Genomic DNA, 25287 nt, shown 5'->3' with positions numbered 1-25287 from the left:
AGCTTCCATTGATTAATTATTAAACGTAGACAGCAAGCAAGAACAAACTTCTCTAACAACACAGCTCATACTGCAATTTCAATCTATCGATCAGTTCCTCTCCTTAATTATTTTCGTAAATGTTGTGTGATTAAGTCTAATGAGGAACAAAGCACTGATCATGAGGGAAAGTTTACACGTTTATCTTTGTCAGTGGCTTAAATGTAACATTAATGTGACATTCAGCCTGTCTCGAAAATCATAAACTACTTTCTTAGATCAGTATTTAACGTTCTGAATTACCCTAAAAAAGTAAATGCAACATGATTTAAGTAACATTCTTTTCATTACAAACTTTGCTCATTGGAAATACATGCTTACAATTTTATGAATCTGCAAACACGTACCCATTTAAACATATGTTTGACTGCACTATTAGGTTAAATGGACTACACAAGGCAATATGATGTCAACAACCTTTGTTCCTTTTTACATTAATGTTATACTATTGATGAATAATGGATTATTTTGTACCGTTCTTTGCACAACACAGAATAAATACCACAAAACAACTCAAGGGTGTATTTTGCCTCCCCTATGAGACTCCATATATACAACTTTTCTGATATGGTGATGAAGAGAGCTGGAGTTTGGGTCTGGTAAAGAACAGTTACACAAAAGAGAAAAAAGCAATGTTAAATCTAAGTAAAACTATGTGATCGCAGAGTATTTTCTCTTACATTCGTTTTTGAAAACACTATTGATTGGGTTTAAGTCAGGTGATCAGTACGACAAGCCCCATGTGTACAAGAAAGAAACGGGCAACAAAACATTGCCTAAGTAACATACTTTAGATTCGCAATAGTGTAGACAGCACTCTTTAATGGATTTTGTTTCACAAGAATTGAGTTTGTTGTAACACAGGCTCATTGTGAAAACGTAGCCCTGCAGACGTTTCTAGAGACAGCGAATTACGTAGGCAGACGTAGGTATGGCTGCATTTAATTTTTTTAAATGAACGCTAAAGGGCGGTGTGACTCCGTTCCCTTTCGCGCTTACCAGCTGACCGCTTACTTCCATATGGTCGGCATTCTGATTGCAACCAGTTTGTCCCGTTAGCGCGCCACGTTTGATGCAGAGAGGAGTTGACCATGAAGACGGGGGTTCGAGTCTGGTTAAGAGCGGTTCCAGAAAGCAGGTAAGACAAAAACAGAATCCAAAATATAAAGCAAACAAGTGAATAGCAGGGTTAGAATGTGGTAAAATCTGAAAACATGGTAAAAAAAAATCAGACGAGGGCTTTTATTTTTTTGGATTGCTTTTGAAACGTGTTGGTTGGGTTTAGGGAAGTGGGTGGGCGAGTCAATCGATAAAATTGGTTGGGTTTAGGGAAGGGGGAGGGTGGGTCAGCTGATCATTCACTCAGTCAGTCAGAAAGTCTGTCAAAAAGTGTGTCGACAGTTGCCTCTGGTGGGTTTACGCTAGAACTGCAGGTGCAAATGGCACTTGCGAGGGAAATTTGAGATCTCAAAAAGCGTACACAGTGACCTCTGGCGGAAACTACAGAAAAACGTGCCGCCGGAACGTATTTCGCGGTCTCCAGAAACGTCCGTGGAGGTACATTTTCAGAATGAGCATGAGTTGTTTCAGTCCTAACCATCCATGACCTCAACACACAAAATTTCATCACAGCAGAACAACAGCATAAACTACTATGACAATAGTAGGTACAGTTAATATACTTTATTCAATGTTAAATGATACCAATGTGAGTTTGAACACCATTTTACATGTTATTTATTGCCATAAAAATTTAGTCCCAATTATCCATGACCTCAGCACACAAAATTTCACCGCGCCAGAACAACAGCCTAAACTACTATGACAATTATCACCTCAGGTACAGTTATTGTACTTTATTCAGTGTTAAATGCTACCAATGTGAGTTTGAACTCCATTTTACGTCACATTTATTGCCATACTACTGAAAGCAGCAGCAGATAATTCAACTCAAATGTTGAAAATAAAATAATATATGTTATATATATAAAATATATAAAATAACAGCAAAAGGTTTGAAAATGAGTGCAAACCAACAACATCAGTCAATCAGAAGCCTTTGGACTTTTAGTAATGTTGAAGGTTTATTATGTATTAATTAGATTATAACCCTTACCATTTGTGGGGAGTGCTGTGGGTGGTCTTTAAATGAGTGGTTGGTATTTAAATGTTTCTGCTGTGTCGTAATGCTTCACATTTGGAGCGGACAGCTAAATTGGCACATATTTCCAATGCTAAAAAATAAGGATGCACCGATATGGAATTTTTGACCAACACCGATAACCCATTAGACTGCCAACAGCCAATATATTAGCTAATCAATATAATTTTTTTTTTACATGATTACAAAAAAATGTCATTTTTTTCTATTTTTTAGAATAATTTGATAAAGTACTATTTTCTAGGGCCAATTTTCTTTTATAAAGACAAAATCTACTGCTTGACAAAAAATAATGCATGCATAAATAAAACCGAACATTAACCAAAATCAAAATACCAGTAAAAAAATTAAAATCCAGTTGCAACCATTGGAAACAATACATTAGTGTAAAGCAGGGGTGTCCACACTCGATCCTGGAGGGCCGGTGTCCTGGAGAGTTTAGCTCCAACCCTAATCAAACACACCTGAACAAGCTAATCAAGCTCTTACGAGGTATACTAGAAACTTCCAGGCAGGTGTGTTGAAGCAAGTTGGAGCTAAGACCAGCAGGACACCGGCCCTCCAGGACCGACTTTGGACACCCATGGTGTAAAGATACTGGCCTACTTTTGTTATCAGACCAATACCATTACCTTTATTAAAATAGATATTATCATTATAATATTATTTTATAATTGATATAACCGAAATATCGTGCATCCCTACAACAAACTAGCTTATTAAAGAAAGTTCTTGTCCAAGTGCATCACACATCAGTATATTGGAGATGCATGAACTACAAGTACAATAACAGTGATCATAATGGAAAGTTTGTACATTTATTATTGTCAGTGGCTTAAAGTATTGGAGAGCCCAGTCACCAGATGTAGAGCATGTCTGGGGTAAGATGAAGGAGGCATTAAAGTATGTACAAACATCAAGCATTTTAGTAAAACCAAAAACAAAAACTGCTTCATTTTTTAAGAACCTTTTCAGGTCAATAATAATGTTTCAGTGGTCCCAGACGAGACAGGAAATAACGTTAAGCAAACTTCAAGTCATTTGCTTTCTGAACTTTTGTGGTGCGGCAGCTACAGCCTGTCCAACTGATTTGAATCATTCCAAATTCAATTTATTTCCAGGCCCGAAGCCAACCGAAAGCAGTTTATATCTAGCTAATTAACTCAAAAGCAGTACGCAGCAAGAATGACTCTGTGACATCACAAGATTGACATGGGTGACAGGATGCGACACGTGGATGAGCGTCCTGTTGGCATGAGTTATGGCCGATCACTTGATCAGATTGGGTTCAGTGTTCTGACCCTTCACAGCCGTGCCATGGATCATGATCGTAAACACTATGATGCAATCTGACATATTGATTTCAGCTCACAGGCGAATTGACTTTGAACCTTATATACGCTCAAACAAGACAGGAAAGGCTTAACGAGTCAAATCACGTGTCGTAATAATTTTGACTTAGACATGATATGAAACATCTGCGCATAATTTCCCTCAGTGATTTGTTGATTGTTGTTATGGGTCAGAAGAAGGTGTGCCAGCTCTCTTCAGCTTAAGCTAAAGTGACTCTCGACTTTGCTACTTTTCTGATGATGCAACAAGCTCACTACAAGACGAGAGACCAATCAGTTCTGGATATAAATAAAGCAGGTTCAGAGCGTTCTTTTGAAATCAGACAATTAGAGTCAGTTAGGGCTGAGCGATATGGAAATAAATATGAAAAGAGAACATTTGACTTTAATTCTGTTTTCCATTTAACTAAGTGGGTATCACTTACTTTAATGGTCCCTTTAGCGAATTTTGTTGATTTTAAGTTACATTGTAATTACATGCCATCTAATTCTCACTAGAGTATTAGTAGAATGAACAGTTGGGGTTAGGGATAGTTTAAATTGACATGTACTTGCAACGTTTTTATAGACTGGACTGCACAAAATATCGTTTTAGCATTGATATCGCAATGTGTGCATCTACAATAGTCACATCGTGAAGCTATGTAATGTCGAGTCTGAATTATAGTTGACCAGGAGCTACAGAATTGTATTTAATCACTGTATTTATATAGAATTTATATGATTTATGCGAAAAAAAAATTCTTACTTAGAATATTAGTCTTGTTTCTAGTCCAAATATCCATATTTCAACAAGATTATTTATTACTGGCAGATAATTTAGCTTGTTTTAAGGAAAAGCTCTTAATTTTGACTTATTTCTTCTAATGGTGAAAACGAAACAATATTTTTTCTTTCTCTAAGAATGTTTTGATATTTGGAATAGAAATGAGACAAAACAAAGTAATTAAAGCCTTTTTTTTGCATTATAATTATTTAATTTCTGTGCCTGAATACTGTTAGACTGCCCAGAAAACCATCAAATAGTGCTATTCAAATATCTCCTGGAACTAGGCAATCGTAATGTCAGATTTTTCCAATATCGTGCAGCCCTAGTTTGGAGAATGTATTGGTGGAGCAGTATCAGTAGATATTAAGCAGACAGTGTACTAATATTCTAATGAAGCTTATAAAACTTATAGTCAATAAAGAATTGTGCAAAAGGGACCATCAAAATTGACACCAGAAACTTAAAATATAACTTCAACATGTTTCCAGTAACACTGTTTCTACAAAAGCCATTTGATTAAAGAATGTCCTCTTTAAAGCATATCACACATCAGTATGTAAAAGATGCATGCAATATGAGGACAAATATTGTAATTGTTTTTTTCAAACATATAACATTTATCTACACAATGTACATATTCAGAGAACAAGGAAAACAACAAACAGAGATAATATACAGTCATACATGAAATCTTAAGCCATATTATATAGACACCCATTTTTAAATTTAATCTCAAAATGAAATAAAAGAACAACACCAGTAGTTGGCTATTATTACCATTAAATGTTTTGTAAAACCAAATACAGATGTAAAATTGAATACAAACAGCTTTTCCATTGTCTTTTCTACAGTTTTTGTAAGTATTCTCTTAACAAACAAGTCTTTTGCAGCATCTTAAAATAAAAAATATGGTTCTCAATTTAAAAGTTTACCTCACATTTCAACTTTCAAATCTTTCTCCATTCAGCTGTCTGAGTCTTGTGTTTTTCAATGCAAAAATGTATTCTGTCTGAATAATAGCTATTTAGGACCAGTGAAATGCCCTACTGTTCTTTACAGTTCAGTTACAGTGTTTCCTGAATGCATTTAAGTGAGAGGTTCACATTGAACAGGTTTTTACTTTACAAATAAGAAAACTAAACTTATCCAGCTTTGAGACTTTTGAGATTATCAATGTGGCAATAACATGGAAAATGGTATGGCCAATTGTCCATATAAGAACATATAGAAAAATATTGTTGAACATGTACATATTTGCAATTCCAATGTTCGAAACATATATATGTAAATGGTCATTTTTGCAACATTTTAAAATGTATGTTTCATATATAACACGTTATCTTAATATGAACTTGTTTGTCATATATGTAATTTGCACATATTGCCATATATCAAGTTTCTATACGAGAAATGACAAAAACAAAGGTCAAACATGTCTATCTAGCATGTGTTAAAATAGGAAAGTAGCAAAGAGAAATTGAAAAATGTATTCTGTTTGAGAGGCCACTTAAACAAGTGTGCCATTTCGGAAATATTGTCCAATGTTGAAAACTCTTTTATATTTGGACTGATATATAGGCTGATAAATACAAAGTGGATAAGAATTTTAAGTATAACAATAAAAACAAAGCATGAACAATGCTTTTTGAAAATGAATTTTCGACCATGTTGAAATGTATTTTTTGGTAATGATAATTTATGTATGATATTTTGTTCGAAAATAAATAAATCAAATCAAATCAAAAACAATTAGACAAGAAATTAAACAAGAAAACAGCAAGGAAACATCTAGATCTTTCTTTTCCCAAAATCATTTGCGACTGTGGCAGTGAAATCCTCTAAATTATTTATTATTTCCTCAGCTCAAATGTGTGTTTTTGGCCGTAAGGGTTTTGATAATTTCCTTCTGCATAGTGTGACGTTGCTGCAATTTACGTGCACTTTGAAAGAGTTTATGGGACAAGAATATTCATTGTGAAAGAAAATAGTATAACGTTATTTTGAAGCTTGCCCTACAGATGGACTGCTGACCATAAGTTATATTACAAGTTCATATCTTCTTAGTCTTATCATGGTGCTGTCTGAATATTGTGTTTTAAATATTCTTAGGCAATCATTACAATGTCTACAGCATGTAAACATCTCTTGAACTTGTGCACTTTTAAAGAGTTTAGGGGACAAGAAAATTCACTGTAAAAAATGAAACATCTTGATTTTCCAATTTGCAATTTTTACAGTGAAATATTCTTACAGTGACAACATCTCGTCTTTCCTGCCTCATAAACTCTTTTAAAGTGCAGAAATATCACATCATGCAGAAAAAAACAAACAATTAAAACCATCATGGCCAAAATCACATATTGAAAATGAAGGAAATAGTCCATAAATTATTGCACCATAACATAAAAAATATTTATTTATCATCCAATACCAATATGCATGTCAATAATTGTATTTTATTCGTGCTCTACTGTCAATGTGTCTAACTGTAACGTTAGCTAATACTGTTATAAAATTAAAATAAATCGAATAGTGACAAACCATTACAAATCAATTCATAAAATCAGGAATGAGGCCCATCCGTATCATCAGTCACCATGATAGTGAGCGTGCATGTTTTCAAGCGAGATGTCTCAGCGAGAGAACAGGTTAATGGGAGGACGACCTTTGGACCGGCGGGCTGCTCAAAGACAGGAACTCAATTAGCTCAACATGCACACCGCGCAAAAATGAACCATCTATGAGATCATGGGAGCTGGAAGAGTGCACGGGTCTTTCTTGCCATTTCCTTGAACTCAACACACGCTAGCAGTCAGAGCAATCCACTTTCCATAATCCATTTACTCCTCAAAGGACTCCATTCATGACTTGCTGTATGTAAACACTGGGATGTGTTTGTTGCAATTACTATAGCATTCCCATCTAGCTTCACGTTTGCAGATACAATGGCTGTTAATATCACTATAGTGTAATCTTGATAATTATTCATTGTTCTGTTTAGATTCTTATAATGCTTTCTGATGTGGCCCTTTGGCCCCTGCCCTTTAGCCAAGGTCAATGTGCAAAGCATCTGTCCCCAGTGATGGGCAAACTGAGCAGAAGCAGGCCATTCAATAGCAATATTAATCAACAGCAGAGAAAATTAACTGCATTAAGCATGTTCTTTTACCAAACATATACAGTACCTGACAAAAGTCTTGCTGTCGATCCCAGTTGTAAGAGCAACAAATAATAACTTGACTTCCAGGTCATTTGGAACAGTGGCAGAAGGTAGATTTTTCAGATGAATCGCCTGTTGATCTGCATCCCAATTATCACAAATACTGCAGAAGACCTACTGGAAGCCGCATGGACCCAAGATTTTCACCGAAATCAGTCAAGTTCGGTGAAGGAAAAATCATGGTTTGGGGTTACATTCAGTGTGGGGGTGTGCGAGAGATCTGCAGAGTGGATGGCAACATCAACAGCCTGAGGTATCAAGACATTTGTGCTGCCCATTACATTACAAACCACAGGAGAGGGCAAATTCTTCAGCAGGATAGCACTCCTTCTCATACTTCAGCCTCCACATCAAAGTTCCTGAAAGCTAATAAGGTCAAGGTGCTCCAGGATTGGCCAGCCCAGTCACCAGAAATGAACATTATTGAGCATGTCTGGGGTAAGATGAAGGAGGAGGCATTGAAAATTAATCCAAAGAATATTGATTAACTCTGGGAGTCCAGCAACAATGCTTTCTTTGCCATTCCAGATGACTTTATTAATAAGTTATTTGAGTCACTGCAGAGATGTTATTCATTTTGGTAAAATAGGCATAATCTAGAGGCTTTTGCCTTTCATATAAGCCACTTCTGAAACCAAATGATCAAATAGAAGTCAAGTTATTATTTGTTGTTCCTAAAACTTGGATAGGCTACAAGACTTTTGTCAGGTAGTGTATGTAAAAAAACACAGTTCATAAGCCACTTAGTTAAAATATAAGCAAAATACTGCAATAGCAACATTTTTAACCTTAATAATAAGACATAAATAATAAATTAATAATAATACTTGTATAATTTAATCTGTAAAATTAGATTTTTATATTTAAATAATTTTAATAAAATATTAAAAATAACAACAAAATGTTATTAGTAGTAATAAACATAAAATATGTCTAAAATATATAGGAAAAATAGACCAAAAATGTATCATATAAAGTATAAAAATGATGCTAACTCTTCCAAAAGCTTCTTTCCTAAATGAAGATTTGTATGAGATGCTATGGGTGCTCATAAGAGAACTAATCAAAGCAAACATACTTAATAACAAAGCTAAATGATTAAGACTCCATCTCTATAATACAGTAATGAGAATCATTACTCTGTGACCACAGCGATTTAATTAACTAAAAGGCTGCCAATTATGCTATAATTCAATACGGGACTATTATTATTGATTATTATGGTTAAATTCCCCTCACTCTGATGTGCGCGGGTCTCTATTCCTTCAGTATGTGACACTGAGGAGGTTTGAGATACTGTAGCAGAACGTTACAATGTGCAATTAGCACTAATTTATTGTATTATCCAAATGCAACATGAAAGATTTCTTTGATAGGATCCAAAAAGAGTACAATTAAACATATCTAAAGTGTATATCTAAAGCTGTTATCAAACAGCCATATAATATTATCCATCATCATCAGAAATGCAATGTCAGAAATGTAATTCAGCATCCCATCAATGTAAGCACGGAATGGACGTCCGTCATTAAGAAATCTAATTTCACATCTCCTGTGGGATAAGGCAGTATGTTTGCATTTACTTTATAATCTCTTTTGGGATTAGATGGGACATTAGAGCTCATAAATGAGGGACCTTTGAACAACATGTTCTCCTGGATGGTATTATTACCATAAGCAATTACCAGCATTATTCACTTAATGTTCTAATATAAGCCAGAGACAAAACAACAGTCAAGATTAGACTGCCTGTAAAAACAAAACCCCGAGGTCTCTCTTTTTCCATTTCTTTTCAATTTCTGTGTATATTTTGAAATACCATCCAGTGTGATTCATTACTCAGTATGTTCTCCTCCACTGCTTCAAACTGCACATACTCACAGTTTTATGGGTTTTACCTGCTGAGTTTTAATATTCACAGAGAATGGTTGAAATGGGCCAGCGGGCGAATTTACATGGACTAGTGAGTTTGAGCCATTGCTGCCATTTCCTAAATGTTAACTCTTGCATTTTAAGAGTGCAAAGTAAAACCACTCATGTACCAAAAAAGGTCAACAGTCTCCTAAAAAAGTATTATTTAAAATCACTGAAGCAAACTAAATATATTGACTCTGTCAGACTGGAAGCTTATATTTTATATTGTGTATTTGTCACACTTTATGTGTGTCTGTAGGTTATGCAAGTTTTTAACCAATGAAAAGTTTTAAAAAGCGACACTGGATTCTCAAACTATCAATAAAACTTCCTAGCTCCGCCCTGCTTCAATCTGCTTCATCTCTGCTTATTTGCAATGCAGTTTCTTGAAAGCATTATAATCTAAGCTGACCTTAGAGACCGTAGAGATTGTAAGCTGACAATGGTTCTAGCATCTACTTTTGAGTTACAATAATTTACGGAGAATTAGCCTTGGTTATTTGAGTGCATATAGGATTTATTTAGCCATTTTTACAAGATGTAAGATAAGTTTTTTGTTTCTCCAGAATGTCTGTGAAGTTTCAGGTCAAAATACCAATTAGATCATTTATTACACCCTGGTGAAAATGTACATTCTTGGTTCAGAGGGAAATGTTTGTGTGTCTGCCTTTAAATGAAAATGAGCAGGGGGTTTGTCTTCAGAAAGAGGATTCCCAGCTTCAGATAAAAACAGCACAATGACAGACAGCAACTCAAGATGAAGCACTCGTCACAAATATGGTTGTGATGTTGTGGAGTTTATTCAGCCATCCTGCAACGATGACAGTGACCTTTATTTTGCCCTCACCTGCGGATTTGTGCTTTATGTCCTTCACTTGCCATGCTGACACGTGAGGAAACGTGACGTAAACAACAAATTTAAATACTAAGAGGTGATTGTGCAGGTCTTTGCACGTGCAATACATGTGAAAAGTAATCGTAAGCATACAAAGACAGAACTTTTTTGCTTTGTTGCACTTGCTTTTATCACCAAACCATTTATAATGCAGATTCTGTGGATCACAGGGCATCCCAAACCGTAGGAAGACAATGGGACGATTAGACTTTTTACAGAGAACTGTTGCACCTCTAGTGCTCACACACACACACACACACACGTTAAAGCGTGAAGGAGTAAAAGTGTGTTTAACACATTAAATGTCACAGTGCGTTGGGCCTCAAAATCACTGGGATTTGGATCCTAGTTTAACATCACACTGTAAAAATCCAACTTGAAAAAAAAGTTGAAATTACGTTTTTTTTTTTGTTGACTTGATCCAAGACCAACGACGAGATGATCCCAAGGTTTCCATATCCTGGACCAGGCCGTATCCTGAGCAGCTACTGTGGTGGTCATGGAGGAGTGGAGAACATGAGACTGATTCCTGTGACGCTCCAGAGACAGACAAGTCTTCGCTGAGGCCAGCTTCCAGCCTCCGCCACTAAGACTGCAGCTCTGCACAAGACGTTTGGCCAGCGGAGAAATTAAAATGGTCGTGCCCAACTTAGTCTGGTTTCTCTCAAGGTTTTTTTCTTCACTTTCGCCATTTAGTGAAGTTTTTTTCCCTCTCCGCTGTCGCCTCTAGCTTGCATGGTTCGGGATCTGTAGAGCTGCGCATCGTTGGATTTGCTCTTCAGTATTTGGACTCTCAGTAGTGATTATTAAACCACACTGAACTGAGCTAAACTGAACTGAACTTAAACACTACAAACTGAACTAAACTGTTCCTATTTACTATTTACTATGACCCTTTATGTCAAGCTGCTTTGACACAATCTACATTGTATAAGCGCTATACAAATAAAGGTGAATTGAATTGAATTGAACTGAACTTGGCAAAAAAATCAATAAAAATGTCTGTACAATTACATTTAACACGTTTACTTAACCTAAATCAAAACTTTCTTCATTAAGTTAAAAAGATTAGCTTTGTGAGCAGAACTTTGCAAACTTCTGCCAACTTGTTACTTTAAGCTGAGTTAATCTCAGAACTCCTCACTTAAAAGTTGCAGTATTTCCAACCCTAAAAACAACGACAAAACTAATAGTACCATCAATAATAACATTAATGTCATTATACAACGAAATACACTGCAATAATGCGATTCACAGCTGCAGAAATACTTTTAATAGGAATTTTCATCTCACATTTACCAGGTTTGTTCTACAAAAAGAAACTCTCAGCGCATGTGAACTGATCATTTGTATTTAACTGATATGTATATATATATGGAAGTTTTTCCTAACAAAATGAAAATGAAAATGAAAATTCAAATGCCTAAAAAGTAAAAATAATAAATTGAACTTTCAAAACAACTACCCAAATGATAAATCAAAATGCATTCTCAAATGAGAAATCACATGTATTTTTTAATAGCCATATCTTTGTTTTTTTTTACATTTAATTTAGTCAAAATGACAGAAAGAATTGTGCACATATACCTGCAACATACATAATAACCTGTCAGTGGATGAAGACTGTCAGTCAGCATGTAATGTAATGGAGACATTCCAACGATAGACAAAACACATGTCCAACAAACTTTGTAACACCATTTGAGCTTCATTTATATAAAATGTTAATAATACTGCATCATATTTAAGACTACTGACAACACATTGTTTTATTTTTCGGTTGTTTATTGGGTTTACATCTGACAGTGGCAATATTTAATAATCACAAACATAAAACTTAATTAATTGCAGGTTGCCATGTTTGTACAGTGAATAGGATTGTTGTGTTATGAGGCCAGTTTGCATGTGCAATTTTAAGTCTCTCTGTTGTTTCAAGAAACTCCGCTGACTCTTAATGAGTGAACCTCAAAATGACAGCCATTCCCTTCCCCCTCCAGACACACTCAAGACCAAACGAGGACAGTTAAGTCCTAACTAAGTCATTGTGTTGGTTGCACATTGTTGTAAATGATCGGTCAAACACACTATGCATGAATGACCACTAGAAAATAACACGTAAAGACCCATGTAGAAATCGAGAGCCCCAAACGCCCTTGGGACACAATTTCAATCAATGTCTTCTTGTCCTTCCACCAAAGCAAATTAGATTCCACTGATGCATGGGGTGGAAATGTGACCCATAACTAACTGAAGGATCTGGGATATGACTCCAGTAGGTACCAAAGCCGCGCAATTAGTCAAAATGTGGTTTTTGAGAGATTCATTAATGTCCACTGGATGCAATGGATGAAGAACAATGGATCATTGTGAGGACAATGAGCTTCGTTATGACACTGAAACAAGACAGTGCACTGAAATTACCTTATCTAACCCTTAAAATGAGTTATAAGTGGTGTATCCCAGGGCAAGACCGGGACTAAAAGTCATCCTGGCCTGCATGTTCCCTCCCGTTTGAAGACTGGAAATACAGAACTGCACAAAAGACGAAATTTTTGGTACCCTTCCATTGAGGAAAAAAGAACCAAACAGTGGTCACTGAAATAACTTGAAACTGAAAAAAGCAGATTATTTAAAAATTACTGAAAATAAACTAATAAAAATCAGATATTGATTTTAAATTGTGGTAAAAAGCAATAAAAAAGCAACAAAAAGGCAAACTAATGAAACTGGCCTGGACTAAACTGAAGAGTAACAACAATTTTGTTTATGTATGTGGTTGCCAGATTCTTCTTCTTTCTCTTTCTTTCTTTCTTTCTTTCTTTCTTTCTTTCTTTCTTTCTTTCTTTCTTTCTTTCTTTCTTTCTTTCTTTCTTTCTGTCTTCATCTTCTTCTTTCTTCTTCTTCTTCTTTCTTTCTTTCTGTCTGTTATTCTTTCTTTCTTTCTTTCTGTCTGTCTGTCTGTCTGTCTGTCTGTCTGTCTGTCTGTCTGTCTGTATGTCTGTCTGTCTGTATGTCTTTCTTTCTTTCTTTCTTTCTTTCTTTCTTTCTTTCTTTCTTTCTTTCTTTCTGTCTGTGTGTCTGTCTGTCTGTCTGTCTTTCTTTCTTTCTTTCTCTGTCTTTCTTTTTTTCTTTCTCTTTCTTTCTTTCTGTCTTTCTTTCTTTCTTTCTTTCTTTCTTTTTCTTTCTTTCTTTCTTTCTTTCTTTCTTTCTTTCTTTCTTCATTAAATTTTGCAATAGGGGTATAAAGTTATACAATTGAAATCAGAATTGTTAAACCCCCTTTGATTTTAATTCTTTTTTAAATATTTCCCAAATGATGTTTAACAGAGCAATGAAATTTTTACAGTGTGTCTGATAATATTTTTTCTTCTGGAGTAAGTCTTATTTGTTTTATTTCAGCTAGAATAAAAGGTTTACTTTTTTAAAGAAACATTTTAACATCAAAATTATTAGCCCCTTTAAGCTATATTTTTTAACCTGCCTAGTTAACCTAATTAACCTAGTTAAGCCTTTAAATGTCACTTTAAGCTGTATAGAAGTGTCTTGAAAAATATCTAGTCAAATATTATTCACTGTCATCATGGCAAAGATAAAAAAAAAAATCAGTTATTAGAAATGAGTTATTAAAACTATTATAATTAAAAATGTGTTGAAAAAATCTTCTCTCTATTAAACAGAAATTAGGGGGAAAAACAGGGGGGCTAATAATTCAGGGGGACTTCAACTGCATATATGGGAAGAAAATACTGTAAGAAACCACTTGACAATTGTCTGGATTTCTGATTTATGGTTATGTATAGTTGAGGTCTTGCCCTTTAAGTAGTTATTTTCATATAATATATATTGCACTATGATAATGTAAGGGAACTAATAATCACAGAAATCAATGTATTGTTGAATTTTAAATGCCTTTAACAGAATACACTATTAATATGGCACATATAAATGCACATCTGACAGTAAATAACTGATTTCTAGCTACAATAAATTCAAAAAAATTAACACCATATTTATTTATTTATATGCTTCAATCTAGACTTACTAATATGTTTATTAAGGAATTATTTTGTCAAGTTTTACTATACAACTAAACATATTAAATAATCAATAACAATATGTTTTATTTTTATTGGTATTATTCGTTATTATTGATATTTATTATTCAAAATATTAAATAAATATTAAATAACAGAAATAAAATAAAAAATATATTAAATAACGAAACGATTAAATAATGGCAGTCCAGTCCATGCAAATACAGCTCTGCTTTTTCTTTTTGTCATTTGTCCTAATGTAAATTTACCATAGTTAACACTTTAATTTTTACAATGAAGCTGTGGTAATGATATGCTGATAGCAGGTCAAACTATGCTCCTACACTATATGAAGAGTTCAGATGCAAAAAAGAGGCATCTGAAATTTTCTTCTAGAATTAGCATTTTTATCAGCCTCCAATATTTTTGTGCAGTTATTTCACTTTAAAGGCAATCCAAAGAACCTATTTTTGCCATAAAAGCGGATTTACTGAACCTGATCTCACGAGAAAACGTAAGTATTTTACATTTTGACAGTTTAGTGGCTAATTCGTACGAATTCGTACGAGTTCAGTCGTACGAAATTGTACGATTTTGAAAAGGAGGCGTGGCACCTAACCCCACCCCTAAACCCAACCGTCATGGGCGGATGAGCAAATCGTACTAAATTGTACGGAATTAGATCGTACGAATTTGTACGAACTAAGCCACTAAATCAAAAAGTTACGAATTGCCGTGAGATTGTGTTGAACATACACACAGGAGCTTGTAAAAAATGCTCATTCAAAAGAAAGTTCAGATGGCATTTAGAGGTTTTTGTATCTGAACTCTTCATATTCTAATATATTCAGACTGATTCACAAATAAATGACAAATAATTGTTCAAATAAACAACAATTTACCAAACAAAATCTTTTTTGGTTTAAATATTCTTAAAAATGTTTAGATTCCCTTTTGTAGTTAGTGCATTAATACGATGTGCACATTACAATACAACCTTCACTGTTTATTGCCTTTATAACCTACTATATTAAATATTTCATTTAACATTAAATATTTGATCTAGAAGTCTGTACTTTCTTTACCATATCAATCTTCATAGAGCAAAAGAAAACTAAGAGTGCACATCGTATCTGTTTTTTCAATCATGCTGAAAGTAGTGACGACGATGGAGAAACTGACAGGATTTATATGCACTCCTCATAACACAAACTAAACTAAATCTCTAAAGCAATAAACTCTGAAATAAAACAGTGTAATCTACCAAATGAGATGTATCGGCCTGCGATGGGAATTGTGCTGATGCATGAGCGCTAGTTTGAACTTGATGTTTGATCTCCTGTGGTCTGATCATCAGGAAGCACCTCTTGGCTGAGGGATCCAAAGGTCAGAAGCCACAGACCTCCAACAGATAAAATAACAGGGTCAGAGTTGTGTATCCACAAATCAATGCCCCGCACACAATACATGACATAGGGTCTGGACTTATTTTATGCAAACAACTAGCCTGATGGAAAGCTATGGACAGCTGTGGGACTTTGGAGGTCAGAGGATATATCTGATTATCAATGGCACATACTCTCCTTCATTAAAGAAACTCATCACCTTATTAGTCGTCTGTTAATTAAAAACGATTTTTACACAGTGGCAACTTGTGTTGTTGAAAATAAAAAGTATGCAAATAATATATTGTAAATGAATAAATGTAATGTAATGTAATGTAATGTAATGTAATGTAATGTAATGTAATGTAATAAAATAAAATAAAATAAAATAAAATAAAATAAAATAAAATATAATATAATAAAATATAATATAATATAATATAATATAATATAATATAATATAATATAATATAATATAATATAATATAATATAATATAAACAGATTCCTTTGGTTGACTATGTATATGAAAATGTCCTTTAATTAAAAATAGTGACATTATTTTGCTCTTTATTATTCTAATTAAATCTATAATTTAATAACATGTCCATATTTATTTTTTAAATATCACACTTTAAAATAAATTTAATCAATCAGACATTTAAAAAAATTAAAGCAATAAAAAAGTCACTAAAATGTTTTCACAGTTTATACAATTATCCACAAATATTTATTAATATTTGAGACATTCTACCAGAAACGTACATTTGTACTTATAAAAAATGTGACAGGGCTTGTCTTAAGCTTGTCATCCTCAAAAACATCATACAAAACAGCATATATTCATACAACGCATATAATATATCATAGCCTTCAACGTGTATAGCACACATTTTATGTTAAATTGAATGCAAATGTGACAGGACTAACAAAAACATGGGGACAATTGTAAATTCATTTGTATTACATATTTGTAGTATTTATTTGTAGAATTTATTTATAATTTCATGTTTTTAATCGACTGATGTAAATGATAACAACCTAAACTTTGCTATTTCTGAAGTATTTTTTTCTGAATAACAGTTTTTAGCATTAGAAAACTATTAAAGCTGTAGGTTCAATTGGGCTGAGGACAAGGACAATAACAGGGTTTGTATTAGGGATGTCCAGATCTGATCATGTGATCGAAAATCTGGCCCGATCATGCAGTTTCAGACTCAATCGGAATCAGACGTTACCTCCCGATCAGGACTCGAATGTATATGTATTATTATATTCTCATTGTTTTTTAACAGATCTATAATTATGTGTAGCACAAAATTGAACCTCTTTCTTGACTTCACACAGAAGCAGCAACGCGTGCAGCATGACATCACATTGTTGCAGAGATTCTATACACTGTACGCTATACAGTAGCAATATGTAAACTTGGGATTTCCTGCCGGGTATTTTAAGTTGAGGCGCTATTTGTTTTTATATTAAATTTTATTTATATTTACTGTTGCACTTAAGTCCAAAAGTAAAGAATTGATGTTATTCATTACTTGATTGTTCAAGCTACCTCACAGAAGTGCTGTTTGTTAACAGAGTTGTTGAATGTTATACGGTGAATACAGTGAATTAAATAAAAAACAATGAACTACCTGGATCTGTTTCTTCGCTCCTCTCTATACTTTTTTATGTCTTATAGAAGTATCGGATTGAGTTTCAGGTATCAGCAGATACTCAAAATCAAATGACTTGTATCTGAGGGCAAAAAAAACTGATTGGGACATCGGTAACATTTTACAATAAGGTTCATTAGTTAATGTTGATTAATGCATTTACTAACATGAACAAACTATGAACAATACATTTACAACAGATTTTGTTCATGTTAGTTAATGTTAGTTAATGAAAATACAGTTGTTCATTGTTAGTTCATGTTAACTCACAGTGCATTAATTAATGTTAACAAGCATGGATTTGGATGTTAATAATGCATTAATAAATGTTCAATTATGATTAATAAATACTGTACAAGTGTTTTTCATGATTAGTTCATGTTAGTAAAGGCATTAACTAAAGAACCTTATTGTAAAGTGTTACCGGGACATCAATAGTTTGTACATTTGTAAAGTCTTTTTAATAAAGAAAAAAATCTGAGAACCAAATGAATGACATATTCCTTTACTGAACAACTCAGCAATCAACCATCAGTCCGTTTTAGACATTTTTTTTGGATGAAATACTTTTTATTCACTGTATTTATGTTTTCATTTCAGGAACAGATAATGTTAGAAAGTCTGATAGAGTGTCCCATTTATAAAATAAAAATATTTTTAGAACTGCATGTATTTAATAACTAGTACAAAACTGTTAAACTGTAAAAAAAGTTCAATTGTAAAATACATTATTTTGCTTTATTACTTAAATCCAAAATATTTAGTAAAACCATACGAATAAGCAGACTTTAATAATAGAAACTTTTTTGTGAAAACTATTTTCAAAAGGCTCCACTTACCTTACTGTACTTGAAATCATTTACTGTAATGCATATTTAATGCAGCATCTATTTCTGAAAATGCTCATTTACAATGACATTAACAGTTCAATTGATTAATCAATTCATATTTGCTATCTTTTATATTGTCTACCGCACATATTTCATAGCTACTATCTTTCATGAAACACAAATAAATAAAGGAATAAAAGTCAAGCAGGAAAACATGAGCTCTTATCAAAAACAAACAAGAGGTCTTGCTCTTTACACTATACCGATGATGCGTTCAAGGACAAACAACTGTACAATACTGCAAAACACTGCGGTTTAAGCCATCAAACCAAGTGTGTCGACAGCAGACAGACACGAGCGATTATTACATGTGTCCCCGTCATGGACAAAACCCATTGCTTTTGTCATCATCCATTTTCATGGGATGGCTTGTCATAAAAGAGATGAGATCCATTTTGCAGGAGGCTCTGCCAACCATCCTGTGTCTTTAATGAGGGGTTTTAAGCCTCATCTGTTATCAGAGCTGTGTACTCTATTATTTTACTGGCAGTATTTTCCTTTCGGAAGACAAACACATTGTGTTTGCCCAGAGCGAAGCACACCTGCTGCACACCTGCCCTCTGACCAGCTCTCGGCTCCAGGCTTTTGTTTTTCCTCACGGCAAAGAATCAAGGTGCATCCGCATCATCTCCAACAAAGGTTAAAACAAGAGCCGTTCAGCAGGAACAAATCTAATCGTATTGTTCTTTACCACCTGGTTCACAACATTATATTCATGTACACAAAGAAAAAAGAAGGTCAGTTCTGAAAGTTTGTTTTGAGAATGGTCAATTCAAATGTAAATTTGCAATGAAAAAAATCAACAGCCACAGGATTTGTCACTGTGGATGGAACAATTAATATATGCAAATATATAATACATGTAAATATTAAGGCACAAATATTTTTTTAATTATTAAAAAGTCATTTAAAAAAGTAAATTATATATTAATAATTTCAAAGAATCATGCGAGTATTATATCAGATATGTTCGTTTCTGCATATCTGGATTACTTAAGCAGATAATCAAAAATTACATACATGTAATTTGATCTTACATTGTAAAATGCTTATAATCTAATTTCATACTCTTTATTGTTATTATTCACACAATGACAGTCCATTATTCAAAATTAATTGATTTTAAGATTCAATTTTTTTTTTAAGTAATCTACATGTACTACATATTTTTGTAGCTTATTTTATAGCACTTCGCTAGGTAACACTACATTTTGATGGTCCACTTGAGTATTAGTAGACTGTCTGCTTAATATGTTATAGACATTCAACAGACATTTAACTGACTATAAGAAACTTTGCAAGTATATGTCAACTTACACAAACCTCAACCCTAACCTCAACCTAACAGTCTACTTATAACCTAATGAGAATTAGTTGGTATGTAGATGCAGTGTAACTTAAACAAATGAACCATCAAAATAAAGTGACCCACCATTAATTTAAACTCACTATTTACTCACCCTCAAGTTGTCCCAAAGCTGCATGAGTTTCTTTCTTGAACACAAAAGATATTTTTTTAAATGTTGTAACATTTGTAACCATTGACTTCTATTTGTTTTTCTTGCTATGGAAAACAATGGTTTTCAGCTTTCTTCAAAATGATTGAAAATAAATATAAAAAAGTAAATTACATTATTAACAATTTCACAGAATCAATATCATATTCAATATCTGCTAGATTCTGCATATACTTGTATATTCGCAGTGCGGGTTACATGTAATCTAGATGACTTAATCAGATAACAAAAATTAAGCACATGTAATTTGAATATATTACATTTAAACTGTTTATAATCTATTAAATACTCGTTTAAGGATTATGGTTACAAATTTTCAGAGATTCTATGTTTCTCTTATAAAATTTCCTTTATAAAAATGTATTCTACTGTATGCATCATATTATCAAAGCATTGTTTGGCTTTGAAAATTCACTTGAGCATGGAAAATGAGTTTTGTGAATCTAAGCTTTTGAGTTTGGAAACCAATTTTTAAAAGAGGTAAACAAGTTAAGTTGAAAGTAATCAAAAAGTAATCCAAGTATTCAGAATTCATATTTAAATAAAAAATGTATATTAGATTACTGGATACAGTTTTCAAGATGGAATTTTAATCAGTAACAGATGATGTTCTTAAGTAATCTACATGTACTACATATTTTGTAGCTTATTTTATAGCTCACCATTCATTTAAACTTACTATTTACTCACCCTCAAGTTGTCCCAAAGCTGCATGAGTTTTTTTTCTTGTTGAACACAAAAGGAGATATTTTTAAAAATGTTGGAAACCCGTAACCATTGCCTTCTATTTGTTTTTTCTACTGTGGAAGACAATGGTTACAGGTTTTCAGCTTTCTTTAAAATGTTTAAAAGTAATTTCAGAAAGTAAATTACATTATTAACAATTTCACAGAATCAATATCATATCAAACATCTGCTAGATTCCGCATATACTTTCATATTCACAGTGCGGGTTACATGTAATCTAGATTACTTAATCAGATAACAAAAATGAACTACATGCACACCCACAAGTTGTTCCAAACCTTCATGAGTTTTTTTCTGTTGAACACAAAAGAAGATATTTTGAAAAATGTTGGAAACCTGTAACCATTGACTTCTATTTGTTTTTCCTACTATGGAAGTCAGTGATTACAGGTTTTCGTCTTTCTTTAAAATATCTTGTTTTGTTTTCATTACAAGAAGGGCAATCATAAAGGTTTGGAAGTGAGTAGATTTAACATTTTGGATGAACTATCATTTTAATATGCATTGAAAACCTCATTCGATCATGCCACGCAACGCAGTAAATATATTTATTTAGTAATATCTTGATCTACTGTAGTGCACCTTGCAAGACAGGAAAAAACTGCAGCATATCTGATTTACTTGAGTTTATTAAGCAGCTGACTACATGATCAGTCCACATGACCATTAAAATGCCATTTTCATTTATTCCCATTTAGACTGCAAGATTAAATTAACATCTGAAAGCATCTTTGTTTGTTCTCTTACTTTTTGACCTATAAGTAATATTCATTTAGTCACCATCATCCCTGCCATCCACTACTAAACAAAGACAAATGAAACACTTTTGCATTCACACACTGCCAAATGTCTTCCGAATGACCGGAATAGCTGTGAAACCTCTGCTATGCTCCACTTTTGTCAAGCTGTCACGATGCAACCATTCCTTTTTAATGCAACTGACCACACACTGAGATTTAGGATCTATTCAGGAACGGGTTTCGACTCTAGTTATCTGCAGTTATTTTGAGAGAGGTGTGTTAGTACAGTTGGGCAGAGGGGTTTTAAGTGGGATTATAATATATTGATGTATAGACACATGCGTGTTGCTAGCATGGATCATGTGGTACATTAGGATTGTACATATTTTGGCTTTGACACTATGAAACTGTCTGGTCAATTTCACTAGAAGCGCTCAGTCGTCTGTGTTTAGGGGCCAAATGCAGACGCCATGGATATACAGATAAACTCTTTGTTGTCTGTTGAACAGAGTTACATTTAAAACATGATGCAAAATGAAAAACTTAAAATTATTATTAATAAATATAAAATGTTTCAAATTATTTGCATTTTTTACACTGAAAAGTAGGGCTTACTTTGAAACCATTTTTTGATTAGAAATAGCAAGCAACACCTCAAGTACACTTAAACATGAATGTTTACTATAGTATTTTCCAGTAAAAAATCCTTAATGAAATTAAATCCATAATTTCCAAAGCAAATCTTACTTGTTATTGAATCATTGCTAAAGCATTATCAATAACTTTCATATAAATAAACAGAATAAAAGTTTGTCCATGACTCAAAAATGTCCTTGAGAAAGAATATCAGTAAACACATTTGCAAATGTTCTTAATTTACTGCGTTTCGGTATTTATTAATTAATTTAAATAAATTAAAACATCAAATTCTAGCATACATTTAATAACTTATAAAATCATCCAAAGCCAAAACACGTAGAAAAGCTATGGATTATTATATTCATTGTTTGGACCATGGCTTTGTCTCAAAACCTATAGCGAGCTTCCCATGTACACCCTCAAACAGGTTATTTTTGGGTTCATTGTACATTAGGTTCATTAGAGGACCCTCCAGTTATAAAGAATTTATACTTTGAATATTATGAAAGCATATTTGCGGGTTTCTAGAACATTGTCTAAAAATAAGGCAACAGAATTGAGAAAAAAAATTCATCTGAGAAGCAACATGCAGTCTATGTAGGCTGCTCTCCAGGGTTTTGACACACAACCCCGTGTTGTCACTGGTTACTAAAGGATGTTCACTAGAGGCGACAGTTCTGTTTAAGTTAAAATACGACAAGTGTGACAGTCTCTAAACAGTCATTCACCAGCTCTGCCTCTCAGCACAGTTGTTAATCTCACACAATAATAGCTAAACAGCGGACAGTTCGCGCGAGGGCATCAGGCTGTTATGGAGTATAAACCCTTACCTTCAGACAGGAGAAGCAGGAGCACTCCCAACACGATTCCCCGCGTACTTCCCATACTTGTCAATCATAAGTGTAATGTCACAACGAACAGGTAAAAGTATTTTGATTCCTGACAACAGAACTTTGCCTTGTTTTTGATTCGAGCAAAAGGAGCCACGAAAGTCCTCAACGTGAGTGTCCCATTGACGGGCGACTGCGGCGCGAGCTGCTGGACCGTCCGCGCGCGCTCACTCTCTCTCCCTCACACACACACATAGAGGAGAGAGAGAGAGGGACAGAGCAGCAGGGGGAGGTTCACATCTTATCCAGCCAATTTCCTCAAATGTGTGTTTCCGTCCTGAATCACATCAGCGGGTCTCCAATGAGCCCAAGACTTCTTCCTGAATTAAAAACGAAATTTTGAGGACATGCAAATAATGTGCTCGTAAAAGGTAACCAGTGTGACTTCTGGTTTCCCCTTACGTGTTATATTATTAAGAATTGATAGTTTTAGATATGCTGATTCCCTTTTAAATGTGCAATGTAAAAGACCAATACAGTTTAACTTAGTATCATTAATCTGTAGCCTTTACAATAATCAATAACTGCATTAATGCCTACACTCGAGCTTGCAGTCACATAGGGAAATTGACAATTGGATTATCTCAGTAAATTCTGCAAAAAGTTAATATATGCATTAATCTAAAAAACACAATACAATCTTTATTTATTTTTTATTTTTTTAAATGAAATGTTTTATTGTTCAACAAAAGTGTTTAATTCTGACATGTTATAAAGTATAGCATGAGAGCATGATGATTTGGAGTCATATTGTCACACAAGATCAATATTATGTTACATGAACGATGTCTTTTTTCCTCGTCAATAACAGTGAAAATGAGCTTTGTGTATCCAAGTCTTCGCATGTCAATACAGTAAATGATGTGCAACAACTAGCCTCTCTCTTCTTCAAAAATGCGCATTCGCATTTATTAATTAAACAGACTCTTCTATGCACATTAAAATGAAAACTACAAGGTATGACAGGGAGGGATAAGTGAAAACGGGGTGCAATTTAAGAGATAGTTCACAAAAAGGAAAATTCTGTCATCATCCACTTGTTCCACACGTGTACAAGTTTCTTTTTATGTAAAACACAAAACAAGATATTCTGAAGAATTAAAAAAGAAGCTGTCAATAGCTGCTTTTTCCCAACATTCTTCAGAATATAGTGTTCAACAACAACAACAACAACAACAACAAATGTATCGGTTTTATTCTTCACCTATGAGCAGCCACCATTTGAATCTTTTTGGCTTGAGACTTCCGGTCTCATTCACTTCCATTCATTTTTAGGCGTTAAAAACCGCTTGTTATGCTGCTTGATGTTGCAAACTGATATTATATTATTATACTTTTTATGTATAGTCATGAACACACTTGTTTGTTAAGCAAGCACTCTGACCGCTTTCTACCGATTATAGTCATTTCTCCCACAGCAACTGAATCAGGAAGTTCTCAAACGATCGCAAAAATGAGCACACAGAATATGAGCATTTCAGAATACAGTCAATAAAAGTTTAGAACCAAAACCAATTGAGTCATTGTACCTCAAGGGGAAGCAAGAAATGTACCCACATGAACAAAAAGGGGTCACTCTGGACCCCTCACACCCAGCACACTGCCTCTTTGAACTTTTACCTTCTGGTCGACGCTACAGAGCACTGCGCACCAGAACAGCCCATCACAGAAACAGTTTCTTCCCTCAGGCAATCCATCTCATGAACACTTGATGATAATAATTGTGGAACCAACATCACTACTTGCTATACACTTTTATACACATATACACTTATTTAACAACACACTTTACATGCCAATTTGCACATAACAGCTGCACATATAATGTTGTATATAGTAATAAACATGTACATACACTTGTCAATCTGTATATTTGCATTCACTACTTACTTGTATTTTTAAAAAATATATATTTATTATCTGTTTTTTGTCCTGTCTCTGTTATCCTGTTGCACTGTAGAAGCTCTGTCACGAAAACAAATTCCTCGTATGTGTGAACATACCTGGCAATAAAGCTCTTTCTGATTCTGATTCTGAAAAATGTACTGGTATTGCTATACTGGTGGGGACATCCCATCAACATGAAAACAAGGCACACACACTAAACTGATTAAATTAACTAAAGAGTAACTTTCAATGAATTAAGTCAACAGGAATAAGATACAAAACCAGTACTACAAACTTAAAGTCCAAGAAAGATAGCTAACCCAAATTAATATCTGGCTGTGTGTTTGTCAATGCTTCTCCTTGATTTTCTATGAACATTTTCTATAATACAATAATTTATTTCTATAATATCACATATTTTTCCTGAATGTAAAATGAATCAATAAATAGCTGTAATAAATAGCAATAAATGATCAGGAAATTAATTTTTTTGTGTATGAATTAAGCCATTCAAGTGTCTCTCGAATATTGCCAAGGATTCAGGG

At 33.7% G+C, this 25287-nt stretch overlaps 1 protein-coding gene across 1 annotated transcript in view; it reads right to left on the bottom strand.

Moving 5' to 3' along the window:
- ret (ret proto-oncogene receptor tyrosine kinase) overlaps window positions 1-23028 on the bottom strand; it is a 51174-nt gene extending 28146 nt beyond the window's left edge. The window contains exon 1 of the mRNA XM_056470733.1: window positions 22796-23028. Coding sequence (XP_056326708.1) covers window positions 22796-22850 — 55 coding nt within the window. The 5' untranslated portion in view covers window positions 22851-23028. The remainder of the gene's footprint in view (window positions 1-22795) is intronic.
- Window positions 23029-25287: the final 2259 nt, after the last annotated feature.

Source organism: Danio aesculapii, chromosome 13 (genome assembly GCF_903798145.1).
Source record: "Danio aesculapii chromosome 13, fDanAes4.1, whole genome shotgun sequence".
Classification (NCBI taxonomy): Eukaryota; Metazoa; Chordata; class Actinopteri; order Cypriniformes; family Danionidae; genus Danio; species Danio aesculapii.
This window is presented reverse-complemented; position numbering and strand designations above follow the sequence as displayed.